The sequence below is a fragment of the Myxine glutinosa genome, chromosome 11, assembly GCF_964187855.1.
Source record: "Myxine glutinosa chromosome 11, kmMyxGlut1.1, whole genome shotgun sequence".
NCBI classification, from domain to species: Eukaryota; Metazoa; Chordata; class Myxini; order Myxiniformes; family Myxinidae; genus Myxine; species Myxine glutinosa.
The window spans coordinates 27,893,749-27,913,730 of NC_136271.1; the positions used below are offsets into that span (position 1 = coordinate 27,893,749).

The 19,982-nt window shown below is 47.5% G+C and overlaps 1 protein-coding gene across 2 annotated transcripts in view; it reads left to right on the forward strand.

Annotated features, from left to right (window-relative positions):
• LOC137436520 (laminin subunit beta-2) overlaps window positions 1-19,982 on the forward strand; it is a 280,979-nt gene that overhangs the window by 218,181 nt on the left and 42,816 nt on the right. For both annotated transcript variants that reach the window (XM_068130380.2, XM_068130381.2), the window contains one exon: window positions 10,224-10,400. In XM_068130380.2, coding sequence (XP_067986481.2) covers window positions 10,224-10,400 — 177 coding nt within the window. The remainder of the gene's footprint in view (window positions 1-10,223; window positions 10,401-19,982) is intronic.

Consider the following 19,982-nt stretch of genomic DNA (forward strand, 5'->3'; position numbering starts at 1 on the left):
GGACTAAACCTGATTCATATGCGTTGGCCGAAATCGCACCACAGGTACTCAATGGGGAAATCTCTAAAACGACCGAATGAGAATGAAGAAGACGAAGGTAGGAAGAACAACTATTTATTATGGCTATGCAAAACTAATCAAAGAAGGGAATGAAAGTAATTTACAGGGACAATGGAAAAGCAGATACACAGTGCAGTGGTTAACTTAAACAAGCTTAATTATACCCCAGGACAATACAGACAGAACAAACTCACGCACGCGAATGGGGAATGAAGGCAGGGACGAATGGCTGGAAGGAGAGGAAGGTTCAGCTGGATGCTGGCTGGAGCTTGATCCCACACGGGACGTCGGGGCTGGAAGTGGACGGCCACCGGACTCCACCGCAATCTGGTTCCTGCGTAGCAGCGGGTCAAAGCTGCGCGTCAAAGCTGCGTGCGCGCAGGGGCTGGTTGGAAACAGCATCTCCCTCACTCATACTCCCGCAGGTTGCGCGTCTCTCTTCACTCGCCTGACTCCCTCAATCCTCTCCCTCCCTCGATCATCTGCCTCCCTCAATCATCTGACGGTGGGGGCTCATGCCACGGGTTTTATAGGCCACACCCTCAAATCTTCCTGAACCTCCTCGAAGTTTCTTTCCTCCGCCCTCTCAGGCCAAACCCCTCATGCTTGGTTGGTTGATCGGGGGCTGGCTCACTCCTCCTTCTGATGACGAGGTGGGGCCACACCCTTCTTCCCCGAGTGGACTGCGTGTTCAATGGAGGGTGAACGCAGTTGGCAATAATGTGGTTGGCAATGATGCAGTTGGAAATGCGGTTGGCAGACATTTTGGGGAATTAAAAGGGGATCTATATTATTTCATTTGGTGCAATGCAGAGTCGACTAATGGAAAACAGAGCCTTAAACTGACATAGAATAATGAGATAATTATTTAGAAGGGCCTATGATTTTCTACATGTATGCGACGGACTAGCTAAAGGGATGACCTTGATCTTTACATGAAACGAGGTATTTACAAGAATCATTACATTTACAAAATCTACAAAAGGGGGTATATTTACAATCATTTACACACACACAGTGCATGGTTTCCCAAAACCGTTACAATGTATATATATATATATATATATATATATATATATTATAATATATATATATATATATATATATATATATATATATATATATATTATACTGTATATATATATATATATATATATATATATATATATATATATATATATATATATATATATATATATCTGTATATATATATATATATATATATATATATATATATATATATATATATATAAATATATATATATATATATATAAATAAATAAATAATAAAAAATATATATATATATATATATATGTATATATATGTATATATACATATATATTATATACACATACACAGGGTGTCAAAAGTAGCGCCCGATTTCTGTTTATATATATATTATATATATATTTCTGTCAGTTGATTGTTTGTTTGCCATTTGTATTAGTGTACAAGAAGGTAGAAATAAATGAATGACATGTTTATCTAACCATTATTCGGGGGAAAATTATTACGGAAGTGTACCAAGCTGTTTTACTTGCAATTTTCAAAGTGCCCTCCCTCGTGATCGATGCCCAATTGCAGCCGAGCAGGCACAGAGTGGCACACACGCTTGCAGAGTTCGATATCAATTTCCTCAAACTTTGCAGTGATTTGAGCCTTCAATTCCTGAATGGTACGAGGCTTTTCACGATAAACAAGGTCTTTCATGAGCCCCCAAAGAAAGAAGTCTGGGGAGCGTGCCGGCCACTCGATCGGACCACGGCGGCCGATCCACTTTCCGGGAAAGTTTTCATCAAGTCACTGACAAACAAGATGTCCATAATGAGGTGGAGCTCCATCTTGCTGGAAATAACAGTCCTGATCTTGTACGCTGGGCCAAAAGAAGGTTTGCAGCATATCAAGTAAATTTCTGCAGTGACAGATCCTAAAAGTCCCTGGTGTTGGGCTAGCGGCTAGGGTGCCAGCTTAGGATACCAAGGATCCTGGGTTCGAATCCCGGTCAATCGCTGAATTAACGCCAGGGGGGTTGACTCAGCCTGTCATCCTTCCGAGGTCGGCAAATTGAGTACCAGTACACTGGTAATTCCCTTTTATCGTAAAAAGGCGACAAACAGGGTTGGCGGCAGGAAGGGCATCCGGCCGTAAAACATTGCTTCAAAAAGGGGACCAAAAAAGAACAACAACCACGGTCCCCGAAAAGGCCAACCCCCGCTTTGCGGGGGAAAATGGCCTCTAAACGGTGTTTTTTTTTTACAGATCCCTAAAAGAAAAAGGGACCAATTATCCCTAATGGAGATATCGATGCCCAAACTGTCATGCCAGGTAAATTTACCTCCTTCTCAACTGTCACTCTTGGGTTCTCCGCAGCCCAGTAGACACAATTGTGTCTGTTAATTGTGCCGTTAAGCTTAAAACATGCTCCTCTGACCACCTCTGACCACCAGATTGAAGACGGATGTTGTCTAGCATTGTGTCCTCTTCGTCAAGTTTAGCTAAGAACTCTTCGCAAAATTGAAGACGGCGGTCGTCATCTCCATCATGAAGGGCATGCAGTAAGCGTGGAATGTAAGGTTGCCAGTTTTCTGGTGAAGGATATGGATAACACTTGATTGGCTCACTTCCAACTCTGCAGATAAACGGCGAGTTGACTTTTGCGGACTTGTTCAGTCTCCTGATGGCTTATTCAGCCTTAGCTACATTTGTTGCCGTTTTCGGACGACCGGACTTCTTTGCAGTGGCTACCGACGCTGTTGCTTCAAATTTCTCGACAATAAATCGTATGTTTCTTCCTGAGGTGGGTTAATATCGAATTCCTGTGCCAAACGGCGTGCCGCCATCATTAGTTGTTCATTAATTTGTAGTAATGTTTCACGGCCGCAATGCGTTGATTCATTGACAGGTAATTCATGGTTCAATTTGGTGCAAATTCAGTAACTTTCCAAACTCTCAGCAATAACCTGCAAAACAAAAACAAAAATAACTAAATTAAGAAAATTAATAATCTGCAAGACAATTATTAACAACATGACATCCCAGAAAGAATCTGACAGCCGAAAAAACAGAAATCAGGCGCGGGCGCTACTTTTGATTCACCTTGTGTGTATGTATATATATATATATATATATATATATATATATATATATATATATATATATATATATATATATATATACACGTGTGTATTTATTTTTATATATTTATTATTATTATATTATTATTATTATTATATATATATATATATATATATATATATATATATATATATATATATATATATATATATATATATATATATATATATATATATATGTTTATATTGTTGCGGTTTTGGGAATCCGCTACGAAGGAATGACAACCACCATACAGAGCTGTGCAGAACTATGGAGCTCTCGTGTCCACAGAACACGAGGTTATCTTCACATGGCGAGATATTCTCTACAGTGCGGGATCTCCACACCACAGCTGGATATTCACCCAGCTCATGATCTCTACACAGCCAGTGTTCCCCTCAGCTTGATCTCCCATCAGCCACAGCACATCCTCTCTGGCACTCTTTCTTATCTAATCTCCCATAAGAATCCCATGCCTGCACTGATTGGCTGGGGCGGGGGTCAGTAATTTTCCATTCACGCACCTAGCTTGCTGTTGGAGTGTGACATGAGCCACTTTACAGATACCGCCACAACATATATCAGCTTCGGCCATTGAGTGAGGAGAATGTAAAAACAAATAGATAGATTACACAGGGAACATTGCAGAATGTATGGAGGGGAAATGGGTTTAGACATGAACACTGAGGGAAGGGAGACAAGAGCTTCTAAACACCTCATTAAACACTGCTTTGCTAATTACACTTACTAGTGTGACTCGGCATGCTCCGCACGCCTCACCACATGTCGTTTCAGAGGGGTAGACATCTTTGACCATTTCGGTGTCTTTTAGATCTTCAGGGCCATTTGGGTCTTCAGGGTCTTTTGGATCCTCGGGGCCTTTAAGGGTATTTTGCATCTTTGGGGTGTTTTGGGTCTTCGGGGTGTTTTGGGTCTTCCGGGTGTTTTGGGTCTTCGGGGTGTTTTGGGTCTTCGGGGTGTTTTGGGTCTTCGGGGTGTTTTGGGTCTTTCGGGTGTTTTGGGTCTTCGGGGTGTTTTGGGTCTTCGGGGTCTTCGGGGTGTTTTGGGTCTTCGGGGTGTTTTGGGTCTTCGGGGTGTTTTGGGTCTTAAGGGTGTGTTGGGTCTTCGGGGTGTTTTGGGTCTTCGGGGTGTTTTGGGTCTTCAGGGTGTTTTGGGTCTTCAGGGTGTTTTGGGTATTCGGGGTCTTCGGGGTGTTTTGGGTCTTTCGGGTGTTTTGGGTCTTCGGGGTGTTTTGGGTCTTCGGGGTCTTCGGGGTGTTTGGGGTCTTCTGGGTGTTTTGGGTCTTTGGGGTCTTTTGGTTTTTGGGTATTCGGTGTCTTTTGGGTTTTTGGGTATTCGGGGTCTTTTTGAGCCTCAGGGCCTTGATGGTTATTTTGGGTCTTTGGGGTGTTTTGGGTCTTTGGGGTCTTCAGGGGTCTTGGTGGTCTGAAGGGTCTTCGGGGAATTAAAGGGTCATGATAGGGCTGGGGGTCTCAGCAGTCTTAACGCAATTAAGAGGGTGGTAATTTTATTTGAAGAAGGAGAAGACGTTTTCGTCGCATAGAAACATACATAACCATATACGTTTGCTCTATTATAATAAGATTGCATACGCTTATGCTGAACATGTACGATGGAAATAACCATTATAATCTATTCTCCTTTACCCAAAAAGTCATTTCTGTAACGATTATATGTATTGTTACAGAAATGTGGGAGGTTGCAATAATTAGATTAAGGTCTTAGATGCTGTGTATGAGTTAAAGGCCGTCAGTCGGCCATCTTTGATCAGTTTACAAAACAAAATATTCTGCATATATATACTCATGTATTATCTTCGTGCCAAGTTTGAAAAAAATCGGTCCATGCATGTCCGAGAAATGGTTGGGGATGAGGAGCTGTGCTCCTACGCGAGTCGAAAGGATTGACGCGACAAAAGACGGGAATTCGTCCGAGCTCCTTTATTGGTAAAACGAAAACTCGGGTACTCTGAAAAGCCCGTTTATCGGGTAGCAATATATATAAGCACAATCAAACACGTCATGCCGGAAGCCACGCCTCCCAAGCCGGGCGCGGCATGCCGATCGGAGCGTTTGCCCGGGAAGGCGAGTCTGGGCATGCCCGGGCGGCCTGGGCGAGCCCGGGAAAGGCGAGTCTGGGCATGCCCGGGTGGCCTGGGCGAGCCCGGGAAAGGCGAGTCTGGGCATGCCCGGGTGGCCTGGGCGAGCCCGGTACAGTGATCGCTCCCTGGTTGCGTCATCGGCAGGTGTAAGGCGATTGTGTATGCTCAGCGGCAACCGCTACACGCGCCCCCCCAGAATCGACTTGCACCGGCAGGGTCAATTTAAGGGGGGTCCAGATGAGCGGGCCGAAGCAACCCCTGGAGGGTCGTGGGGGGGGGGGGGTCCGGTGTGGTGGTGGGTGGTCGAGCGGGGGGAACCGTGGACGGGGGGCGGCCTCGCCGTGGAGGAAGGGCCAACCGTGGTGGTTGGTCGACGTCCAAGTGCGCCGGCTTGAGGCGGTCCACCGAAATCCGGTCCGACCTGCCGCCGACGTCGACGACGAAGGACTTGTCGTCCCGTCGCAGGACCCGGAAGGGCCCGTCGTATGGCGGCCGGAGTGGCCCCCGGTGTGCGTCATACTCATGACGCACAAAAACGTACTCCGCTGTGTGAAGCGCTGGGGGGGACGTATGACTGGGGGCCACCGTGGCGGGACGTTGGCACGGGGGCAAACTGTCGGACGGCCTCCTGGAGGTCCGAGCACTGGCGAGCCGCGGACCAGGAACTGGTAGCGTCGGGCACGAACTCGCCCGGGACGCGTAGCGGCTGGCCGTAGACGAGCTCGGCAGTGGACGCCTGGAGGTCCTCCTTGGGGGCCGTGCGGAGGCCCAAAAGGACCCACGTCAGCCGGTCGGCCCAACCGCCATCCTGAAAGGCCGGCCATGAGCGCGGCCTTCATGGAGCGGTGAAAACGCTCGCACAACCCGTTGGCTTGGGGGTGGTAGGCCGTGGTATGGTGGAGCTTGACCCCCAGGTTGCGGGCGACCGCGCCCCAAAGCCCGGAGGTGAACTGCGGACCGCGGTCCGAAGAGATGTCTGCCGGTGCGCCAAAACGGGGGACCCAGGTGGCGATGAAAGCCTGCACCACGTCGGCGGTTGTGGTGGAAGCGAGGGGAACGGCCTCCGGCCACCTGGTGGTCCTGTCCACAATGGTGAGCAGGTGTGTGAAACCTCGTGATGGGGGAAGGGGGCCCACCAGGTCCATGTTGACGTGGTCGAAACGCCGTTCGGGCATGGTGAAAGGTGCCAGCGGGGCCTGGGTGTGGCGGTGGACCTTGGCCCGCTGGCAGGCCGTGCAGGCGTTGGCCCAGTCGCGGACGTCCCGTCGAAGTCCGTGCCAGACGAAATGCGCCGACACCAGCTTCTGGGAAGCTTTCCGGCCCGGGTGAGAAAGGCCGTGGAGGGAGGCGAAAATGCGGCGCTGGCCTTGGGAGACGTCGCAGAGCAGGACAGTGTCCGCGAAGGGGACGTCGGCCAGGCGGAGGCTCGTGTCCGCCGCCCGGAGGGCTTGCACCGTGGTGTCGGCGGTCTGGTCGGCCGCCATAAGCGCGAAGTCCACGCCCAGGTGGACCGCGTTCGCGCTGGCCCGAGAAAGACATTCGGCCACGGCGTTGTCTTTTCCGGCGACGTGCCGGATGTCCGTGGTAAACTCCGACACGGCGGAGAGGTGGCGCTGCTGGCGGGCCGACCACGGCTCCGTGACTTTGGCCATTGTGTAAACCAACGGCTTGTGGTCGACGAAAGCCATGAACGGGTGGCCCTCCAGGAGGTGGCGGAAGTGGCGAACGGCCAGGTATAGACCGAGGAGCTCGCGGTCAAATGTGCTATATTTTAGCTCGTTCGGCCGGAGTTGCCGGCTAAAAAAAGCAAGTGGCCTCCAAACCCCGTTCACCCATTGTTCATGTACGGCGCCCACCGCGTAGTCGGAGGCGTCCGTAGTGAGGGCGATGGGAGCGTCGAGCACCGGGTGAGCAAGCAGCGTTGCGTCAGCGAGGGCCAACTTTGTGCCTGTGAATGCCGCGTCCATGTCTGCGGACCAGACGATGTCATGCTTGGCCGGCTTGCCCCGGAGGGCTTCATAAAGGGGCCGCATGAGCTGAGCAGTGCGGGGCATGAAACGGTGATAAAAATTCACCATGCTGAGGAACTCCTGCAGGGCCTTGATGGAGCGGGGATGCGGGAACTTGGTGATGGCCTCGACCTTAGTTGGCAGCGGCACGGCCCCGTTCTTGGTGATGTGGTGGCCCAAAAAGTCAACGGCCATCGTGCCAAAGTGGCATTTGGCCGGGTTGACGATTAAGCCGTGCTCGCCGAAGGCATCCGAACAGTGTTCGGAGGTGGAGGAGGTGCTCGGCCCGGGACGTGCTGACGACGAGGATGTCGTCCAGGTAGACGAACAGGAACGGCAGGTCGCGCAGCATACCGTCCATCAAGCGCTGGAACGCCTGGGCCGCGTTCTTGAGGCCAAACGGCATCCTCAGGAATTCGAACAGGCCGAAAGGTGTGATGACGCTGTTTTTGGGACGTCGGCCGGCCTGACAGGTACCTGGTGGTATCCCCGTATCAAGTCAATTTTCGAGAAAATGACCCGCCCCGCCAAACGGGCGGAAAAGTCCTGGATATGCGGGACAGGATACCTGTCGGGGGTGGTAACGTCGTTGAGGCGGTGGTAGTCGCCACATGGGTGCCAGCCGCCCCCCGGCTTCGGCACGATGTGCAGAGGTGAGGCCCACGCGCTATCGGAGCGCCGCATGATGCCGAGGTGCTCCAACGCGTCGAACTCGGCCTTTGCCACGGCGAGCTTGGCCGGGTCGAGGCGGCGGGCTCTGGCGTAGACCAACGGGCCCGTAGTTGGTATGTGGTGCTCGATACCATGTCTCACTGCGACGGCCGAAAAAGTCGGCCGCGTGAGGGCCGGGAACTCTGCAAGCAGGCGAGCGAACTCGTTCGCGCCGGGAGGGCGCATGATAGTTCGGTCGGCGCGGAGCTGCTCATTGTGCATGCCAGGGAGCTGAAAGTCTCGGCGTTGACGAGGCGACGCCGTTTTACGTCGACTAGCAGCCCGTGCGCGCAGAGGTAAACGGCGCCTAGCAAAGCCATGGGCACGCTTGCCATCACAAAGGTCCAATTAAAGCGCTGGCTGCCGAAGCAGAGGGTGACGTTGCGCGGGCTGAAGGTGCTGATGGCCGATCCGTTGGCAGCGACCAAGGAGGGGCCGCAAACGGCGGTCTGCCTGTCCTGCTCGGAGGCGGGTATGACGCTCAGTTGGGCGCCGGTGTCACAAAGAAAACACCGCCCGGACACTTTGTCCTTGATGAAAAGCAAGTTGCCCGAGTGGCCGGCGCTCATGGCTGGTAATGAATGCCGGCCCGGCCGTTTCCCGACTCGCCGAAAGTGCACGGGGGTCGGCATGTCCGAGCCTTTTGTCCGAACCTAGCGTGGTAATAACACCATGCCTGGTCAGGTGGAGGCCCCGGCCGTCGTGTTGGAATCGGTCGGCGCGGCGTGGCGGCCGCCAGTCGCACTGGCAGTTCGGCCTCCAACTGTACCGGGCGATCGGGCGCCATGGGCGTCGCCTCGGACGGCGGCGGGCTCCAGGTAGCTGCCCCGATGTGCTGGCCTGCCGAGGAGATCTTGTCGGCTTCCCTGGCGAGGGCGCGGGGATCCGTGATCTGAGTGCCTGCCAGGGCGAAGCGTACCTGGCTAGGTAGCTGGTGGAGGAACAGCTCCCGGAAAAGAAAATCCGAGGAGTGCTGACCTAGCAGCGAGAGCATGTAGTCCATCCGCTCGGACGGGCGCGTGTCGCCGAGCTCGGGCAGGTCGAGCAGGCGTCGTGCGCGTTCTGCCGGTGAGGGGGTGAATGCGTCGAGGAGGAGCATCTTGATCGCGCCATATTTGTCAGTGGCTGGCGGGTGCTGGAGGAGGCTCAGGGCACGGGCCGCGGTGGCGGAGCTGAGTGCCGCTACCACATGGTGGAAGTGGGTGTCGTCTGCGGTAATGCCTCACAGGGCAAACTGGGAGTCTGCCTGGGCGAACCAAACCGCCACGTGAGCCTCCCAGAAGGTAGGCAGTTTAAGGGTAACTGCCGTGTCCATGTCGGGGGTCACCAGTGAGGAGCTGTGCTCCTACGCGAGTCGAAAGGATTGACGCGACAAAAGACGGGAATTCGTCCGAGCTCCTTTATTGGTAAAACGAAAATTCGGGTACTCTGAAAAGCCCGTTTATCGGGTAGCAATATATATAAGAACAATCAAACACGTCATGCCGGAAGCCACCCCTCCCAAGCCGGGCGCGGTATGCCGATCAGAGCGTTTGCCCGGGAAAGGCGAGTCTGGGCATGCCCGGGCGGCCTGGGCGAGCCCGGGAACGGTGAGTCTGGGCATGCCCGGGCGGCCTGGGCGAGCCCGGTACAGTGATCGCTCCCTGGTTGCGTCATCGGCAGGTGTAAGGCGATTGTGTATGCTCAGCGGCAACTGCTACAGGGACACGTTTAAGTAACAAAATGGCCACCACTCTGCCCATCTTGAATCTGATCCCCCCAAAAAATGACGTGCACATGTAAGCCATCATTCACTATCAGTGTGCCAAGTTTGACCAACACCTGTAAATGCATATCCAAGAAATGGTTGAGGATGTGTTCGACATTGGGTTTTATCCAACTAAAATGGCCACCAGTCGGCCATCTTTGATCACATCGTGACACAAAATGATGTGTTTATGTATATCATCATGTGTTGTCTTTGTGCCAAGATTGAACAAAATAGATCCATACATTTCTGAGATCTGGTTGCGGATGGATGGACGAATGGACGGACAGACGACACCCAATCCATAAACCCCCGTTTCGCACCAAGTCCAACGGGGCTAATAAATACCCGTGTTTCATGAATATACGCGGTGGTGTTTGGAAGTTCACATGATGTAGTCTGTGAAGATGTTTTACCAATATGGTACTCTAAACCTATCCCTTTACATTGTCATTTCAGATGGATTCACAAATAGGTACAGCTCATGCTGAACTCAGAGAGGTCACGAGGAGTCTTGCTGCTGTGAGTCGAGCAGTCGATCGTCTCAAATTGAAGACCGCAAGTAACAGTTTTGCAGCCAGTAAAGCTAATCATGTGGCTAGTTCAGCCAAACTTCGAGCGGCTGAGGCCAAACAGGTGAGGCCAAATATTTACAAGTTGCTGGAATGCTGCTACCTTGAGTATGGGTTTTTTGGGAATGGGACAAGGCAGCTTCTAAACGAATACAGAAGTTGTCTTTGTAATTGTAGTTTATTTGGAACTCTTTGGATGTTTATTATTTCATCAATCAAAACTTTGCTCAAAGTTTCTTTCAAGTCCAATGTGCATCATTTCCTGTAATGAGGTTTTGTATTTTCCATGGAGTTATTCGTAGGTGCCCTTAATCCTCAAATATAGTTCGATTGTACACTTTTATCTAAAGTTTAGAGGTTTTGGGTGGAGTTGTCTTATGTCATCGCATTTCTAATTCTGTCGGGAGACAAGCTCAGTTCTCACCCGTATCTAAGATGGCGGCCAAATCCAATATGGCTCTTTGTCTGAACTCTGGATTAGTTTCGTTTGTGGTAAAAACTACAGGGACATCCCAGTTCACGACCTGCAGCCACAGCTTGGTCCATCCAAATCCCTCGCCTTGACCTTGGCCTTGACCTATAATCGCGAAAATGACTATCATTTGAAATCATATCACCTAAGGCAACTCCAGCCAAAACCCCGAAACTTCGACAAAAGTGTACGATTTTTTGATTAATGGCCCCTACTATATCCCTTCCCAGGGCTATCTGGGCTCTCTTGATAACAGGTGAAATTGTCATTAGCTCCGCCACCAAAGGCAGACGGACCTGAATATGGATCCGATTATTTTTAAGTGATTCTTCACCATTAAGAGATAGGGGCAAAAACGATATACTGTACAGCACAATATTTGAAAAGGATATATATGTATTTGGACGAAACCATTTGGACATGTTGGGTGTGCGACAAGAACAAATTGATTCATATTTTGGTGAAGATCCAGATCTGGATCCGGATACGAGAACTTTTTCACTTTTGAAAGTGATTCTTCAACATTGAGAGATAGGGCCAAAAACGATATTTAACATGATATTTAAAAAGGTTGTGGACGTATTATGACAAAACTTGGTGAATGAGTTGGTTAGGTGACCAGGACAATCTGATTAAATTTTGGTTCAGGTCTGGATGCAAATCCATCCTATCAGTGGATACTAAACGTAAACTGTTCAGCCTGGAGGAGGTATGCTCTCTACCGAGTGCTGTTCAGTTCAAGCTGGTGTCGTATTTAATATGCATGATATCATTATTTTGGAGAAGTAAATTTATATGGAATTTTGGAGAAGTTTGACAGTGAATGATGCACATACAAACACACACTGTTTGAGTTGTCTCAGCAAAACAAGCCAGATGGCCAATTGACTAAGCAATCAAATGGTGTGTTTTGGGAAATTCACAATAACAACAACAACAACATGCATTTTAAAGGCCATTTTCCCTGCTAGAGCGGGGGTTAGCCTTGCGGTCCCCATGACAGTCTTCTCCATTTTGCCCTATTTTCTGCATCTCTCCTTGTTAACCCCCTTGCCCGCATTTCTTCTTCCACCATCTTTAGCCAAGTCTTTCTCGGTCTTCCCCGTCCTCTACTTCCTTCTACATTCATTTCCATCATTTATCTCAACCAGTCACTTTCATCCTTCCTCAACCCATGACCAAACCATCTCAACCTGTTCCTCTTCACAGCATCCATCACAGGCTCTATTCCCATCATCTTTCGCAATTCATCATTTGTCTTCCTCTCTCTCAACGATACTCCGCACATCCGTCGAACCATTCGCATTTCCACCCTTTCCAACCTTCGTTGCTGCTCTACGTTCATTACCCATGTCTCGCTCCCATAAATCATAACACTTTTCACACATGCAGCATACACCTTTCCCTTCAGCTTCAACGACACTCCCCTCATCATCAGCATGCCACTCAGTTCCCGAAACTTCTTCCATGCACATCTCACTCGAGCAACCGTTGCCGAGTCTGATCCACCTTCTCCATTCAGCATGTCTCCGAGGTAGCAAAATGTTTTCACACCTTCCAGCTTCACGCCGTCTCCAAGATCCAACTCAACATTTCCTCCATCTGCAGCTCCCTCTGTGCACACCATACATTTTAATGTAGCTGCCACACTGGTTAATGACCCTCTCAGACCACTACATTTTTGATGAACCCACTCAGCGCACATTGTACACTGAATGGAGTTCACTCCGACACCCTTCCTACACACAGCACAGGGCCACTTCCCAGTTCTTTCCACCTCACCACATGCTTTACCACTTGCCATCACCTTCGTCTTTCCGATATTCACCTTCAGACCTTTTTTCTCCATACATTCCTTCCACGTGTTCATCTTTTCCTTCAGTCCATCCATACTTTCCGCAATCAACACCAGATCATCTGCATACAACAACTCCCACGGTAAGCCCTCCTTTACGTTCTGAGCCAGCACCTCCATCACAGCTACAAATAGTAGTGGACTTAGTACCGACCCCTGATGCACTCCCACCTTCACCTCAAACTCACCACTCTTCCCGTCCTTCGTCCTTACAGCTGTGCGCGCTCTTTTGTACATTGCCATCACTACTCTGATCAACCATTCCTCCACTCCTAAACTTCCTCAATGCCCATGTCAATACTTTGCGTGGAACCCGATCGAATGCTTTCTCCAGATCAACAAACCCAAGAAACAACTTCTTCCTCTTCTCCATGTACTTCTCCTGCAACTGCCTCACAATGAAAAGCGCGTTTGTCGTTCCTCTTCCTGGCATGAAATATTTGTTTTGGGAAATTCACGAGGAGGTATATTTGGAGCTCAAAACACAGCCGATCCATATTAACTGACTGATAGCTACATCTCTTCTTCATTTCATAGTGATTTGGTACCAGTAATACATGAGATATTAAATGGTTGAATCTAGAGGTCCATGATGCAATGCCATGTGGTTATGTTTGTGATGGTGTACTCTGTCCAGCTGACTGCCGCTGCTGGACTAGGCCAGGATATATCCAGGTGCATCTTTAACACCTGACCCATGAGCAATTCCATAGAAATGACTCCATTGGTGAATTGAGTCGTTGTTTGATACCTGAACAAAAACCTTGAGACCCCACAATTCAATGCTCACCTACTCAAGCTTCTTTATCCCAGACTTAAAAGTTTGGACAACCAGTTTAGCTAGTCCATTAAATGCCGGGTGATGTCGAGTCATGACGATATGCGACGTACCATTTTACAACATAAACAACTGGAATTCTTCACATGTGAAAATGGTGCATCCGGTCCGATTTGAGCACATTGACTGCATGAGTTGCAGAAATCACTCACTTTTTCTACTGTTAATGCCGTAACTCCTTTTGGCATTACAGATACATAAATCCACTTGAGTGGGCATCCACTACAATGAAAAAAAATATTTCCCAAATGGGGTACCACAAAATCGATGTGAACTCTGGACCAAGGTCTTGTAGGCCATGTCCAGGGATACAGAGGCACATGCACAGGGGGTTCCGTGGCATTCTCCTGGCACATAGCACAAGCCAGAACACAAGAATCAATGGGCCGAATTTACGAAAGGCACTTGGTGAGAATCTTGCTAACACAGGCCTAACCCTTAAACACTGACAAAAACATTGTTGTGTGTGCACAGCTAATCGCCCATCTAAATAGCAATTTACAAAGGCAGATAAGTAGCCGATTAGTTGTGCCGTCTAAATCCACTTTTTTTTTTTTTTGAAATACCGACTTTTTTTTCTTTCCTGGAAGTTCCAGCAGTGTCCATGTGTTTTATACTTCCCCCCCCCCCCCCACCCCCCGCCTTCCCATGCCTCCTCCCCCCAAGCCCTCTCCCTCCCACAGATCTTCCGTTGTCCCTGTTCTCTGCTGTTGTACTCGTGTGCTTCCCTCTCTCTCTCTCCATCTTGTCTCCCTCTCCCTTTTTTGTATGTTTTGTGCGTCGGGTTTTTTTTTTTGTAATCGATGTTAGCTCTTACACGAGCCTCGATCTTGTATACAAAAAAAACCAGACAGTCTGTGAAACACCGCACATATATCCAACATCCAATTGAAATTACGCACTTGCATAGAATCACAGCACCAAGGATAATTGTTGGAGGGGATTCCACTCATTGCTCCTCATCGTAGGTTGATCCAGGTCATCTTGCACTAGATTTAGCAGCCAAAGAAGTGATTACTTCGAGAGTCTGTAACTCCGGACAAATTTGATATTGTCATACTTCTCCAGAGGATTGCATCTATCCTCGAAGATTCTCAATGCACGTCGGTGAACTGCCCTGTTCCTATCCTCTTCTGCCTCCTCTTGCGCTAGCTAATTCAACCAAACACGAATTTATCGTTTACACGAATTTTAGCTCTTACACGAGCCTCGATCTAGTATACAAAAAAAAAAAAAACTCCCATGTAAACTACCAATTTATAAGCCATGCATTCTTCAAGGTCTTAATCACATTCTTAAACATGCCTTAGCCGACGCATAAAAGTTTCTTTGTTATTTAAACGCTTGTAATTAGGTTTTGATCCGCATTAGATAATCACTCTTCGGCGATTGGCGACTAACCTTGACCGGTGATCATCGCACGATTAGCTATTCTACACGCGCATCTAACTCTTTTGCCTTTTGTAAATTCAGCATAATATATTTGTCTATATTTTGCCACCAAACAGCCACATGAAACTGAAAGAGGACCTTCTCATTCCTATGTGGTTGGAATAAATTATTCTTTCTATTGACTTTTACTGACCTTGACCTGAGTTCAAAGTTTGTGGGTCATGGAAAAATGGAGGGAGAATCAAATACTTCTGCTGCCATCAAGATAGCAAGATAAGAGATCACGTTCAAGCTCTGTATAAAATGCCAACAGTCATACAGCGGAGGACTTGTAATAGAACCATCGTTAGAGGTTTCTGACCTTTGTTCACAAACAAGGGCAGTATTTGGATGGTGACTTTCCAGAGATCAGCCACAGACTGCATCAAGTGACAGAAACCGAACTGAGAGCCATTTATGCTTCACAGCACCATACAAGCTACAGTGAGATATGTCATCGTGGTCATCTGAAATATTCCATATGAGAAGACATGGAATGATCTGAGATTGCCTTCAGTTGGGTTTTCTGTCCAGGAAGAGAAGGCAAGTTGTTTCAGAGCAACTGCATCAGCACATGGTTCTGTGTACAATGGGCGTGAAGAAGGGTAGGATAATGGAAGACCAGAGCTTCTGTGCAGAAGCATGAGAGCAGATTTATGTTGAGGAATTCTGAGACCGAGTTAATATCAGGGGTGGTATATGTAGGATACCATTCCTGAAGTGAGAAAGCCGTTTGCAATCCCTGCTAATCTGCTTAAGTGAACTGCCAGACACGCCAGCATTGAGGCAGTTTTCTGAGAATAATCCGAGAGATATTGACTCTCACAAGCCTTTTGATCAGATGAACCAATTGGAGCAGAGGAAGGGCAGGAGACATTTAATGGGAAGTTTGTCATCACTAAGTCCAGAAGGGAGAATTTGCCATTGGGAGAAATCTGGATCGGAAAGTTCACATATCGAGTAATCCCATGTAGTCAGATAAGTCATTTGCTGAAGTGCCTTTGCTGGTGAGAGAGGTACAATTGTGGCCAAAAATATTGGCACCCTTGCACTTTTTTCAAATAACTCACAATTTTCTCTTAAAATAAGTTGAAATTGACGAAAGCATTTGGTCTCCACAATTCTTTATTTCACTGTTAATATTACAGAACATTTGTTTTTGATTCAGAACTTAATATATCCTTTTAAATCAGAAAATATAAAGAAATGCCATTGACAAAATTATTGACACCCAAGACTTAATATTTGGTAGTACAGACTTTGGACAAAATAACTGCAGTCAAGCGCTTCCTATAGCCATAGATGAGCTTCCTACACCTCTCTACTGGCAGTTCTCCCTCTCCAGTTCTCCCACATTTGAAGGGTGCCTTCTCCCAACTGCTCTTTTCAGATCTCCCCTCAGGTGCTCAATGGGATTTAGATCTGGACTCATTGCTGGCACTTCAGAACAGTCCAGCATTTTGTTTTGAACCATTCCTGGGTACCTTTTGAAGTGTGTTTGGGGTCATTGTCCTGCTGCAAGACCTATGACCTTCGACGGAAACCCTGCTTTCTGACACTGGGTTGAACATTGTGCTCCAAAATGGCTTGGTAATATCCTGATTTGATGATGCCATGCACACATTCAAGGCACCCAGTGCCAGAGGTAGCACAGCAACCCCAAAACATCACTGGACCTCCTCCATGTTTGACTGTAGCGAAGGTGTTCCTTTCTTTGAAGCCTTCATTTTCTTTTCTGTAAACATAGAGATGATGTGCTTTACCAAAAAGCTCTAATTTGGCCTTATCTGTCCACAGGACATTCACCCCAGAAGAATTTTTGCTTGTTCATGTGTGTTTTGGAAAAACTCCAGTTGGACCTTCTTACATCTCTCTCTCAGCAGTGTGGTCCTTCTGGGTCTCCTACCATAGAACCCCCTTTCATTGAGTTGGTGACGGATTGTGCGAGATGAAACTGTCGTACATTGTGACTGAAGGTTAGCTTGAATCTGTTTGGCAGTTCATTGAGGTGCTTTCTCCACCATTCGAACAATCCTTCACTGCAATCTTCAATTAAGTTTTCTCTTGCGGCCACGTCCAGGGAGGTTGATAACAGTGTCATGGGCCTTAAACTTCCTGATAACATTGCGTACGGTGGACACGAACATCAAGCTCTCTGGAGATGGACTTGTATCCTTGACATTGTCCATGATTGGCTACAATCTTGTGTCTGACCTCCTCAGATAATTCTCTGGTTTTCTTTCTTTTCTCCATGCTCATTCATTGGGGGTACACACGGTGGCACAAAACAGCAGAATGACTCCTTTTCTCTATTCAAACTGGTTGAATGAATGATTTTTATATTGCAGACCGCAAGGCTAACCCCTGCTCTTGCAGGGAAAATAGCCTTAAAATGCCTGTTGTTGTTTGTTGTTGTAGACACCTGCAACTCACCGCAGGTAAGTTCAATTCTAAAGTAAAGGAGAATCACCTGCTTGAAATCTAATTATTTCTAACAACTTCTAAAAGGTGCCAATAATATTATCCGGGCCATTTTAGGAATTCTGTGTGGAATAAGCTACGGTTTAGTAAATTTTTCAGCTTTTTTGGTTTTGTTCCACTGCAATGTAAAGAAATACATATGTGGATACCAAAATATTTTTTAATTTCTACAATTTTCTGGAAGAAATGGTGCATTATTTAAAAAAATAATGAAAGTGTGTTTTGAATAATAAAAAATGAAATAATGAATATGAATAAAAAATAATGAAAAATAATGGCATTATTTTTGACCATGACAGTACCAACACCTAGCCAAGTTGCATGGTGACAATTGAAATTGCTACATATGAGGAAGAGTGAGTTGTGATGAGTGGTTAAAAGTTTGTCCATGTTGTCTGAGATAGAGATGTAAATGGAGTTGTCATTAGCTGTGAGGTCCCTCTCGGGGCTGTGAGGTGTAAGATCAGCAAACAGTGAGAAATTAAGTTGATGATGTAAATTGCCATTCTGACACCCGGGTGGGTTCAGATCTATCAAATTGGAGGAGGCAATAGCCAAGTCAGAGAGCGTCACAAAGGAGTCAGGGATGCCCTGTGGAAGGAAGGATTCTGTTAAACAGAGGATATCCAGTTTATCAACAGCAGCCTTGATTGTGAGATCTGTCAAGTTGGAGTGGAGGCCTTGGATATTGTTTGAGGTCCACACAGTGAGGGACGGGAGGAGGTGTTTGGAGGGTGTTGAATGGGGGTGGGAGGGGAAGGTGGAATGGTGAGGATGGGGAGGATGCTGTGAGAGTGTGGGATGGGAGAGGGTGGCACCTTCAAAGGGTGGGGAGGGGCAAGAGGGAAGCTGAGAGGCGGCATGGCGAGGGGGAAGCCAAGAGGCGGCAGGACGAGGGGGGATTAAGCGAGAAGCATTGAGAGGTGGGGTGGGAGTGAGGGGAAGCTTTAATGGGCTGAGGTGAGGTGAAAGCTTTTAGGGCTTGTGATGAGGGGAAGCTTAGAATGGCTGTGGTGAGGGGAAGCTTAGAATGGCTGGGGTGAGGGGAAGCTTAGAGAGGGTGGGATGATGGGATGCTTGGAGAGAGTGGAGGGATGCTGAAGAGAAGGGATGGGATTGGAAGGATGCAGGCTTGTAGGAGATGTGAGGGAGTTTACTGACATGGAGGGTTTTGACCCTGTATAAGAACATGAAGGGGATTTGTTTGTTGTGCATAGACAACCTCTGAAAACTGGACTTCTCAAGATTCCCAATTTTGACATTCTGAGATAAAGATTATGGGATATGAGTGGAAGGAATTTTTGTTGATGGTATGGAGAAAGGTCGTGCTGTGGGAAAGGTAGGAGGAGGGTTGATGGACTTAGGGTTAGGGTTAGGGTCATTGTCCTAACCCTAACAACCCTACAGAACTACCCTTTAGAACATGGGGTGAAAATTCCCGTTTGCTTTTATGAGTGGGAGGAGGGTGAGAGTGAATATGTGACAGCTTTTGAAGGGGGAGGTTGAGGCTTTGGGGTGATGTGGGCGGAGGGGTTGGGCAGGCTCTGGTGTGGGGAGAGGTTGATGCCTTTGGGTTGAGAGTGGAAGCGTAAGGATTTGGGGGGTTGTTTGGGGTTGAGTGAAGGGAGGGGGATTGTGGGGGAGGAGGGTATATAATAAACTGTTTCACTTGTCATTATACGTAGTATATGCCTCTACTTAAATTTAACCTTGCACATATGAGTGACCTGATCTCTTGGTACAGCCCATCCTATTCCATACACTCAGCTGCTCTCAAGTTTATCACAACACGAAAAATTCCATGAGTAATTGATCCTACAACACTTGAGATCATGTGCCCCACAGCTCTGCAACTATTTCTATTTGGAGATTTTATTCACTGTCCCCTTCTTTTGCATTCACGTCTGAGTTTATGATTTATTTGAATTCAAAAGTTTTTTTTTTTCTTCTAATACTCTTTTTCATTTATTTTTAACATGTTAATTGGGTAGGGCCCCAAGACACTTGTACAAATATAATAGCACTTAAGAAATGCATTATATTAATAATTATTACTATTATCATTCAAAACACAGATTATTCTGGGATAAGTAGTATTATAAAAAAATATATCATAATATACAGTGCATTCAGAAAGTATTCAGACCCCTTCACTTTTTTCACATTTTGTTATGTTGCAGCCTTATGCTGAAGTCGTTTAAATTCATTTTTTCCCTCATCAATCTACACTCAATACCCCATAATGACAAAGAGAAAACAGGATTTTAGAAAGTTTTGCAAATTTATTTTAAAAAAAATAATTAAATATCACATTGACATAAGTATTCAGACCCTTAACTCAGTACTTAGTTGAAGCACCTTTGGCAGCGATTACAGCCTCGAGTCTTCTTGGGTATGATGCAACAAGCTTTGCACTCCTGGATTTGGGGATTTTCTGCCATTCTTCTCTGCAGATACTCTCAAGCTCTGTCAGGTTGGATGGAGACAGTCGGTGGACAGCCATTTTCAGGTCTCTCCAGAGATGTTCGATTGGGTTCAAGTCAGGGCTCTGGCTGGGCCACTCAAGGAC